The sequence below is a fragment of the Martes martes genome (assembly GCF_963455335.1).
Source record: "Martes martes genome assembly, chromosome: 11".
NCBI classification, from domain to species: domain Eukaryota; kingdom Metazoa; phylum Chordata; class Mammalia; order Carnivora; family Mustelidae; genus Martes; species Martes martes.
In genome coordinates, this window is record NC_137899.1 from 51,738,916 (window position 1) to 51,751,060 (window position 12,145).

General features: G+C 32.7%; 1 protein-coding gene across 2 annotated transcripts in view; it reads right to left on the reverse strand.

Moving 5' to 3' along the window:
- Positions 1 to 12,145, reverse strand: part of SNX13 (sorting nexin 13) — a 130,870-nt gene that overhangs the window by 18,210 nt on the left and 100,515 nt on the right. Inside the window, exons 17-19 of one of the 2 annotated variants that reach the window (XM_080818897.1) lie at positions 9,657 to 9,726; positions 5,042 to 5,214; positions 81 to 188 (exon numbers count right to left, since the gene is read on the reverse strand). In XM_080818897.1, the coding sequence (XP_080675023.1) occupies positions 81 to 188; positions 5,042 to 5,214; positions 9,657 to 9,726 (351 nt within the window). The remainder of the gene's footprint in view (positions 1 to 80; positions 189 to 5,041; positions 5,215 to 9,656; positions 9,727 to 12,145) is intronic. The other variant, XM_080818898.1, reaches the window with a different exon arrangement.

The window sequence follows — 12,145 nt, forward strand, 5'->3', positions numbered from 1 at the left end:
ATTCTTGAATAAAGAAATCTACTATATCTGTATGATATATTAAAATGAAAATCTATGGGTAATAACAAGCATGGATTTACCTGCAAATATGCATTTAAATCCTTTTTTCTTTTTTCTAAAAAATCTCTATCCATATTATTAAAAGTCTTTTTACCAGGAAGCTTCAATATGTTTGATAGATTTTCAAACTAGAAGATAAAATACATTCAATAATTTTAGTTTTTTACAAAAATAGAAAAGCATTTTCCAAGAAATAATTCCTCTATATATCAAAAGCATCGTTAATAGATTATTTTGTAATACATTGTATTATATTAAGCAAAAATCAGAAAGTATTTCCAAACACAGTTCTAATGCTATTTATTTATAAAGGAGTGTTTTCAATCAAGAATGACAAACATGTATAACTGATAAACAGGGATGATGTCCACATGGGGTTTCATTTTAATACTCTTAATTGTTCAAACTTATCAACAATAAAAAGCTTTAAATATTTTCTTTAACACTTTGGCTTGTGAATAAAGTATTAGTAAATATATTTTTAATGATCAAAGGCCCATGAGTTCCTGGCTTAAGAAATCTAAAAAGGAAATCTTTTTAAATATTGATGACTGTCAATCAGTTAATCATTGTAACAGCTAATTATTAAAAACAGAAAAAGCAAATTTCAAAAGAGATTATAATTTTATTACAACTCTGCATATAAACAATATAGTACAACATTGACACTTCTTCCCCCACCAAACATAAGAAAAATAAACTCAGAGATTATGAAGGGAAAAAAACCCTAAAAAACATTAGTATATTTTGTATCTTTGTAAGGCCACAAACACCAAGTAAGTCTACATGCTCTAGGTCTAGTATTTACAGACTTAACATTTGGATGCACCTTCAGAGGTCCACATATATAGTAATGTGCTGCACCCTGCTAAAACACAGATTTTAACTACACCAGCTACTAACACAGCATGAGACCAAAGTCATTTAGCTAGTGACTGTGGCTGGCTGAAAGCCTAGTAACTGAAACTTCAAGCAGCCTTCCTGTTTTTCCCATGTGATACACATCCTAAACTGAAACAAGCTTTCTAAAACCATCCTGTGTTTAAAAACATCAACAATAATGGCTCTGTAAAGAAAACTCATTCCCAGTGCACAGATTAAAGAGGAAATGAATGAAAAGGCATAGGTTAATTTTAATCTCCAAACTGGAAGATTCTGAATAATTATTAAACAGAATAGCAAATCCAATGGTTCCCTGGCGCTATAATGTGAATAAATTCAATGTATGTTATACATGAAAGGTAAAGGCAGTTCTTTTGCCTCAGCAAAGGCAAGAAAAACAAAAAAGGATAGTTGTAATTTACAGGGAAAATGTTATGCTGTAGCGATACTCACAAATTTGGTTGCTCACAAAAGTACTAGAATGGGCCTTCACTGAATATCAAATGTCCAGTGGAGAGATCCTGGTTTTATGAATTAATTAAAAAGAATCATATCTTATGGAAATAAATTAATTTTTTCAAGGTGTCCTAAAGTTATTTAAATTGTTGGAATATTACTTTTCTACATCATCTTAAACTCCTGACTTAACTTTACAGAATACATACTTTATTCTGCTAATACAAAGATGTTATGGACTGAAAGGTATTGCTCCAACATCATATGTTGAATCCTTAACCTCTAGTACTTCAGAATGTGGGCTGTATTTGCAGATACATCCTTTAGAGAGGGGATTAATTAAAACAAAAGCCCCCAGGGTGAGCCCTTATCTAATCTGACTGGTGTCCTTATAAGAGGAGTAAATCTGAACATACAAAGAGACACCAAGGATGTGAGCACACAAAGAAAAGGCCATGTGAAGCCAAAGAGAGAAGGGCGTCCACAGGGAAAGCTAAGCAGAGATGGCTCAGGAGAAACCAAATTCACCAATACCTTGATCTTGGACTTACACGTTCCTGAATTGAAAGAAAATTATTTTTATTGTTTAAGCCACTCAGTCTGTGATATTTTGTTATGGTAGCCCTAGCAAATTTAACACATCAAAGGAAAATAGCAGTTTGTAATAAAACCAACAATTTATTTCAGAAACTTTAAAATATTAAACCTTGATAATTAAAAAAAATGAAGTGCCAAAAAAGTTATTTTCTTACAGCCTAGATTATCAAACTCCTTTTAAAATTATCTGGAACAGAAGCATAAATGACTGAGAGTTTTCTCAAATACTCTTATTATGAAAGGAAAAAATGGTGACATTTATACTCTATATTAAACTCATTACAAGCTTGGTATTTTAAAGATTTTATAAATACAAGTAAAAGACAGCCTATTCCCTGAAAGGATAATATAATTCCCTCTGCCAGAAGCTCCAGAAATTTTTTTTTAAAGCATGTAAAAAAAAATTAGAAATTTACCTGAACATAAGAACTCACGTAAATTAAAATAATTTCATGTTCACAAAGAACTCAAATATCATATATAAATCACAGACATTCCAAACTCAAAGATTTTATCTTTCTACACTGAATATGTCAGGTTTAGATTCCTAATGCACTACTGGAAAAATTCAAAAGGCATGCCTGAAATTTTGTTAGGATTCAAAATTGGTTTATAGCCAGGCACATAAATACTTTTACTCAGTTACCTTAATGCATACTTTATATTTTCTAAATCACTACTATTTTATCAGCGCTAATATGCAATTGACCCAATATAACAGTAATGCACAGTGTCTACCAGAATGTAAGCTCCTGGAGGCAAGGACTTGGTTTGTCCTGTTCACTGTTATATCCCCGGCATGAGAACAGTACCAAGACACAGAAAAAACTTCATACATATTTGTTAAACAAATAAATGCGTGGTTCAGGTAATTTCTAAAATAATGTCACACTTAATTTTTTAATTATTTTCTTTCAATTTTACAAATCTTTATCCATAAAATATAAAATGCGGCTAAAAAATCTTTAAAGAGTATAAATGATTTCATATATTTAGACTGGAAAAAGTTTACATCACAAAGTTAAATAAACAAAACCTGTTTTTAAAAAACATTAACCTTCAAGAGCTCTATGGAGGTAAAATTCACTTGTGTCAACAGTTGTACTGTTACCAACCAATGCATTACTGTTGAGTCACTGCATTTTTCTTCTGCTATTTTATGATTTAAATTTTAAAATACAGGTAAAGCAGAGCTAAAAGGCAAACAGCCTGAGTCTTATTTACAAATGCTTACTTAGCATTTTGCTTAAAGCTACATTTTCACTCACAAACTTTTCTTTTTTAAATTCATAAGCTCTGTGAGCAATCTAAACACTTAAGTAATCACAAGCTACAGAACTTGATAGGAAACACAAAGTCAAAAGCACTTTGCCTGTACTGAGCCCTCTCAAAAATGAATTCACTTTATTAATTTCATTTAATTTTTGATGCTATGTTCAAAACAAAATTTCTCTCTGAACTGTTCTATTAATAAAGTTTTTTAAGGTATGTTCTTCACTTATATTTGTCAATATGTAAACATGATATTTACTTTCCTAGACAATTTCACATTATACCAACTTTCCATTGATTTGGAAGTAAATAAAACTACTTCTTAGCAATTCAAATTATCTTAAAATTTGTCTTTTTTGGTTCAAGTGTGAGGATGGGGAGAAATATACACAAGCTATGAGATTTTAGCATATAAAACAGGCAATATTTAAAAACTTGAAGCAGTTATTTCTTCAATGTAGCACAGAAAATTCTTTCACCTCTGCAAAAAATCAAGCTAAACATGAAGAAACAAATCAAGAAACATGCTGATCTATTCAACAACAAAAACAGAACAGGCATGTCCAAAGTTATTTATTTCCTTGTGAATATAATTCACAAGAATTATATATATATAGAGAGAGTGAATTATATATATATAGAGAGAGAGTGAATATATATATATATAGAGAGAGAGTGTGTGAATATAATTCACTCTATTCACAGAATACTTCAATAAGATTATCATGGTATCAACCATATTTTTTCCACTATCTTAACTGAAAAAGGTATTTTCTGATTAGTCAAATAATACAATGTCATTTCAGAGCTTCTGTCCATTCAAATGTCACTATTAATTATTATTATTTTTACTGGATTAATACAGTTGCATATTTAAAGACCTTGAATGAGGGTGCCTGGGTGGCTCAGTGGGTTAAGCCGCTGCCTTCGGCTCAGGTCATGATCTCAGGGTCTTGAGATCGAGTCCCACGTCAGGCTCTCTGCTCACCAGGGAGCCTGCTTCCCTCTCTCTCTCTGCCTGCCTCTCTGGCTACTTGTGATCTCTCTCTCTCTCTGTCAAATAAATAAATAAAAATCTTTAAAAAAAAAAATCTTGAATGAAATAAAAGATTTTCAAAAGTTAAAATAAATTTTACAGATCACATATTCCAATTCATCTGGAGATGATCTACTTTTTCAAAGTTAAAGTAAAGAAAAAAAGTATTTAATAAAAAAGTAAAACAGAAATAATTTGTTTGCATATGTTATCTTTAAGGGTCTATATACTTCTATAAAACAAAAGGGTCGTATTTAGTAAGAATTAAAAACATTACTTGGTTAATGTTAAACTTAATTTAGGTTGTGGTTTATAAAACAACTTGATGGATCAAGGACTTAACTGTTACACTGTGGGGATAAGGATGCCATTTATAATAACTAGAACTCTGAATTATAATGCCGAAAACACAAAAAGTGCCTTACAGTGATCCTCCCTATTTTAAACCAAACCCAAACACATCTGCAAAGCAACACACACACACACACTCAGAAATATACATTCATTTTAATTTTCCAAGGTAGACCACTGATATTTTGTCACTGGTCTACAATGCTTGGGAATGGTTAAAGATTGATTTATTGGTTAAATGCTCGTAATAGTTCTGGCATTATTCTGATTATACAAAAATGCTTACCTTACTTTCTTTTGTTTTGGTCCGTATCCTCAGAACTATTTAGAATCAAACATCAAATCAGGAAACAATGTAAAGCACACAAACTTTAAAAACCTCATTACCTGTTCAGTGATCCTCATATGGAAGTCATGAAAGTCACTATAACGACGATAGGTTTTCCACATCTCCTCACTGTTAAGATTGCGTCGGTGTACAGTGATAGCATATAATGCATATGTCTTGCCATGATCATTACAAACGCCTGCCACAGCATATGGGTCATAGTCAGCATATACTAGTCATTTAAAACAAAATGAAGAGGAACAAAACACACAAAAAGGAGGAAGATGAAGAACAAAAACAAACAAAAGAACATGAAATGAAGAAGAATTTGAAATGACAGACTGAGACAAAAGGATGTCACCAAAGGATAGATTCCCATCCTCTGTACTCACATTGGTAAGATTTTATACACAATAACTCCATCATAAGTTTATGATGACACTACCAACCACATAGTGATATCTAACTTAGACTCTCTTCCTCAAGAGCTTGTACCTATTCTTAGTTACAATACCACACTACCACCTATTATAGTATTATTCTTTAAATAGAGGAAAAGTAACAGAAACAAAATAATCTTTCATAGTAGCCTTCACCATTCAGCTGTATTCCAATTAAAATCTCTTCAACTAAACAGAAAGCAAAAGCCAAGGAATAAGGATTTTATGTAGTCTTTTGGCAAGTCCCTTCATTGTTACACTTACAAGTGTAATTCATTCTGGAGATTTTTTTTTTTTTTTTTTAAATTCTACAGAGAAAGAGAGATCAGAAGTAGGCAGAGAGTCAGGCTGAGCAGATGTGGGGCTCCATCCCAGGACCCTGAGATCATGACCTGGGCCAAAGGCAGAGGCTTTAACCCACTGAGCTACCCAGTCACCCCCTGGAGATATATTTTTTTTAAGGCATTTTCCTACGGACTTGTCACAAACCATTCAAGTGTGACAAATCCGTAGGAAAATGTCTTTAAAATCTAAACCTGTTCCCACTGTGTATTAAATAAAGAGATATACTTTGAATAATTTTCATTTCCTTTTCTATTTTTCCATTTTCTTACCTCCTTCTAGTGTTGTATTCTATTCTAGATCATTTCTTCAGGTCTCTAGCAGTTTACTGAGTCTCCACTCATCTACATCTGGTCTATTTCTTAATCCAACCACTGACCTCAATTTCAATCACAGTATTTTTTTCTATGACTGCATTTGGTTTTTTTCACAGTGTTGCATTCTTGCCTTAGGTTTTATCCTATGACTACTTTTGACATCCTCTCAGGCTAGGAGACCCTGTGGTACAAATCACTTGAAGATGGCTGACTCTAGATAGGCTTTCAATTTCTTGTGGATGACAGATACCTTTTCCAGACATGATCTTGACATTCTTTCTTTTTTCCCCAGACACTAGGCTGTTTTTCTCACTCCTCTTTCATATCAAATACCTTTTGTTAATCTGGGTTTCATGTGAGGGGTTGGGTTCCAACTTCCTATGGCCTTAGTCCATACTGCCTCTTCAGAACTTGAGGGACATGAAAATGCCATCAAAATCAAGACAGCAGTGTTTATGCTCCTGTGAGCTCCTTGGCCTCAACTCCACTTCACTTCCCTAAATTTATTTTTCCTCTTGGTCTGGCACCTGTAGCTTTCTCCCTTTAGCTATTTTTATTTTACTGTTTTCACCCTTTCTTTGTGCAGAAGGCAGGATTTATCATAGCACTTTTTAGACTACCATTCTGACCACAAGCATAAATTGCTCTTCTGTTTTGTTTTGTTTTTTTAAGATTTTATTTATTTGACAGAGATCACAAGTAGGCAGAGAGGCAGGCAGAGAGAGAGGTGGGGAAGCAGAGAGAGAGGTGGGGCTGAGCAGAGAGCCTGATGCAGGACTCGATCCCAGGACCCTGAGATCATGACCTGAGCCGAAGGCAGAGGCTTAAACCCACTGAGCCACCCAGGTGCCCAATAAATAATAGATTTCCAATAATAGATTACACTGATCCATAATTGTGGGGGGGGGGGAATGGCCAAGTTTTGGAGCTAAATATTTTGTGTTTTGTATATAATTAGGCAAAGAAGGGTTTGCATATAGCAATCTTAGCAAATTATTTTAATAACATAAAAGCTAAAAAAAAAGGCTAAAAATCTATACTGGCAAGTGCAATTGAGACAGAAGCCTCTTTGAAGCTTTCATCAAAATTATTTTAAGATTTGTACTTTCTACTCAAAATTGTCCTTCATTCCCATTTAATATCAGTGTGCCCGATTTGACAAAACTTAACACTAGGGACAGACTTTGGTCACCTGGCTCTGAGGCTGTAACTACAGGTAACATTATTTAATATTCATTGTTCAATTCACTTCTTCCAGTCATCCTTCTCTCAGAAACTGATGCAGAACACACTGCATAAAACTTTCATCATGTTAGAGAACCACCGCCACTCAACACAGCTAGTGTGACAAGGGAATAGTTTTATCTGTTGTGTTCAAGAAAGGTTTGGGGAAAGAAAATAGAAAGCAGAAGTCAATTAGGCAGCAAATCATAACCAATCAGAAGCTAACAAGAACAAGAAGAATGGAGAGAAATGCGGGGAAGAATACAAGAAAGCTTTCTAAAAAAGAATTATCAGCTATATCTATCACAAATCGATAGGCAGAAGAACTCATAACTAGAGTACACACAAAACAGGAAGCATAAAGAGGTTGTGCTGAAGATAAAAAGGTAATTTTTTAAAATAGATAATGAGGTTGTATATATTGATTATGAGATGATGGTGAGATATTACTGTGGAAATATTCTGTTTTCATTAGGACAATGTTACTCATAGCAGGTGATATAAACTATTTGTCACTAATCCATACTCGGATAAGGAAGAGGCCCAGAATATAAATCAAACTTTTACTAAGAACATTGCTTAATTTAGCTAATATTTTTTAAAGCAAGATTTCAAAAAGAACAGAAGCAGTATGCACTAGTCCAAGGACCACTCCTTGAGAAGCCCTTCACTAGACTCTAAGTTCTACTCCCTGTAATAAAGATGTTAAGAATATAAAATCTAGATTCTCTGGAGTCCAACTGGTAAAATATTTATTGAACAAACATATATAAAGTCCACTCATATGTAATTACCAATGTAATTAATGAGTCCCATGACAACCCTATGAGATAAATATTATTATTACATTTTATGCATAAGGAAATTGAAGTCAGAGAAGTTAAGGAACTTGCCCAAGTTCACCCAACTATTAATGGCAGAGCTGGGGTTTGAACCCCCAGAAATGGACAAAAGTGATGCTCTTAAAACCCTATTATGCTGCCTCTTAGTATTTATACGTAAGTTTGTCTGACAGAAATAATAATTTATTAAAAATGCTTAGTACACTGCTTTCACACATTTTAACAAGCTAATAAATATTTGTTGAATCAATGGACAAAGCAGCTAGAAAAATCACAACTTTCGGAGAAAAGAAAGATCTACATAAGAAATATGGACATGAGTGTCTTCCTTGAGACAAAGTTTAAGGTCTTTAAGAAAGAAATATAAGGACAAATACTAAACATTTGCGGTTTAACAAAGACTTTAATGTTTGGAGGACAAACTAACAAAGAAAAGAGAGATCCTTAAAACGAATTTTAAAATTTCATGAAGGAAAAGTGAAACAACTTTAACAAAAGCTAGAAAGAAGAGCAACAAAACCTCTGGTTTTATTGAGAAAGTTGCTTTATAACCTTTATAAGCAGAGTAGTGTATGCACCAACTAAGTGTAAAGGATAAAAAAACAACTTAGACAGCAATTATAAATAACTTATTTCAGAAATACGGCAGGGAACACAATGCAAAATGAGACTCCAGCACCAGTGGGAAGCAAAAGAAAACAGAGATCTTTTTAAAAAATGCAAATTATCTTTTAAACTGTACTTCCACTATAAAATCTCCTTTTAGTTACCTCAAATGTAAGCACGAAACTGACCTGAGATACCTCACTATGGTAATATTCCAAATGTAACCTGACAGACACACTCCTATAATTTAGTAATAGTGAGAGGCAGGATAAGTAAACCATCATTAATTACTACTCATGGCATTATCTAATAACCCAATGGCAATGATGGATATTGATTTTTTTCTTACTTGACTAAACATTTTGCATGAATGCTGACTGAGTCACAAAATTTTAGAGGTTTCTTACCTCATCCAAGCACTTCTTAAGCTTCTGTGAACTCCTATACCAACATTTCATTAACCCACTTACCTAGTTTGACTCTGCATGTATAAAAAAAGGTAGAGCTAAAACCTGCCCCAAGCAATTTAGTAAGAATTATGCAGATAATTATCAGCAAGACACAAACAAGAAGAAAAGATTAGGTTTCAAGAGTTTATTAGCAATGACAAAATGCTTAGAGTTTAAATTTTTCAAATGTTAACAGTAACAACCTTAAGGAAAGAAGATACACAAGTACAGCATAACATATACACAAAGTATCACTGAACACAATAAAGAGTATGTATCAAGCCATATACACAAATAAAAATAACAGAATTTAATGAAAAACATACTGCAGAAAAAAAGGTAACTTAAAAATGACTACAGATGAGAAAATTGTAAAAATAAATGTGGAAAATAATCCAAGGGTAATAATAATTAATAATTTTTGAGTAATAATTATACCAACAAAGTCTCTTACCAGTGTCTGAAATGTAAGCATGAAGTTGTACTGAGTCATCGGAAGATACATTTGAAAGGTCATCTAAAGACTTGGAAAAAAAAAATTTAATTTTATAGGTAAAAAAGTGTTAAAGCATCTTATATCATACATGCCTTACTCATCTTGCCCCACATAAACTTTATATTGTTTGCATTCCTCCCCCAACAAAAATCCTCTCTATTTATACTAACAGGAGAGAGAAAATCCAGAATTAAAAAACTATAAAACAAAGTATTTCAGAAATCAACTTAGTCGATTATTTCTTCCTTCATTGCTTATCCATATACCAACATTTGTTACTTCTCAATTATATTCAATACATGGCAAGGAAAAAAATATGGATACAAATAATTAGACATGTTCTTAAGTTAACATTTCAATTTTTTTAATGTTGACCTATATTAGAGACAATTCTGTATTATTTAACATTTTAGTTAACTTAGAAATGATTTTAGATTCCTTATCTATAAAATGAGTACCTACACATCACAGGGTTATATAAGGATTAAATAAAAAGACATGTAAAATATTTAGTAAGACTACCTAACACCAAAAACATTGCCTGTTATGATTTCTTATTCCATGAAGTGATTCCAGAGTCTAAAACAGATTTTAAATAATTTTCAAAAATAGTTCCACAGACAAAAAATTATTAGAGTGACCCAAAATGAATCTTTATTCAACTATGGCCTTTGGGTTTAAATTTAAGACTTTTCTGCCCCATATACACACACCCACACATACCTAGAAGGGCACATAATCACACAATGCTGTACAGAGTTAATGAGTCAAATATACTTCAAATAATAATAATAACACAATATTATATACTTGGAATCAGTAAGAGGGTAAATCTTAAATATTCTCAATACAAAAAGAAATGGTAATTAATTATGTGATGTGATGGAGGGGTTAGCTAACCCTAAGGTGGTAACCATTTTGTAGTATCAAACCAATGTGTTGTACCTCTTCAACTTATGTAATGTTTTATGTCAATTATATCTCAATAAAGCTAGAAAAAAATAAACAACAACAAAAAAGAGTTCATTTGAAATTGTTCTCCTTAGAAAGGAATGGTTGCAAGCCTGCTCCTTGGATGACATGTGGGAATTCAGAATTAGAGAAGGTTCCCACCATTCCTTAACTGCTAAGAGTTCACTGTACCTAATAACTGTTTATGCTGAACAGCTGCTTTCCTTCTGGGAGTCTGGAATTTTAGTATGTACTAACTAGAGGTTTGTCTATGTCACCTGCCTTCAATGAAAACCCTTGTCACTTAGTCTCAGATGAGCTTTCCTGGTAGCAACATTTCACATGTGTTGTCACATTCATTTCTGGAGGAATTAAGTTTGCCTAATGTAACTTTCATGGGAGAGGATTCTTGGAAACCTGTACCTGGTTTCCTCTGGACTTTGCTGCATGGCCTTTTCCCTGTGCTGATTTTGCTTTCTATTCTTTTTCTCTAATAAATCCTTTCCATAGGAGTCAGACTATGCTAAGGCCTATGAGTCCTCTCATAAACACTGAACATCAAAATGGTCTTGAGGACCTCTGACACACAGACATTATATGATTCACACATTTCTTACACTCTAAAAACCACAGGATCTGAATGAACTTTGGGACCTAACATGATATTGTCGATATTACTAAGAGTCATTTAAATGACTTAAATGCAGCCATATATAACATAAAGCCATTAAGGCAACTACATTCTCAGAAGAAAGCCAAAAGGTTTACTACTTACTTAAGACTGTTCATTAGGAGAAACAAAATATGGTAACAACATATAGATAATCCAATATTTCCCTGGTCAAGTCAAGTGGACGAATCATTAAATTAAAATGGGTCTAGTCCGGGCTTCACCAGTGACACCCTAAGAGACTTTAGCCAAATCAACTCTTTCTCATATCTCAATTTTCTCAATGGTACAACAGTATAATACTTGCTCTACAACTTTGTCAGTTTACAGAATGAATTATAATGCTCTGAAAAGAGAGTGCACTTATTTTAAAGTGGTCATATGACCTGTAATAAAACATCTTGATAGAAACACCTTTGTTTTAATACTACTTTTATGTGAAAGATAGAAGCCTCAAGGAAATAGAATATTCTACAAAATTTAGATTGTTATTGATTATGATCTTCTAATTATAAGCTATCACAGAGAATATAAAACAATTGTTTTTCAAGAAGTATTTTTGTTACTATTATTAACCCTCCTTTGTCATAACATTTCAATAGCAAAACAGTACTTATTGCTTTAAACGTTACCATCTTACGCTAGGCAACACAGAAATTGTTAGAAAACTTTGTCATCTGTATGTCTTTTTAGCACACTTAAACAATATTATTTTCATTTAATATGATGAAAAAAATCCAATGAAACATCTCTTAAACATTAGTCACAGATATAAGGCAAATGTAAATATCAAGTAGACTATAAAATTACAATTAGTGAAATAGTA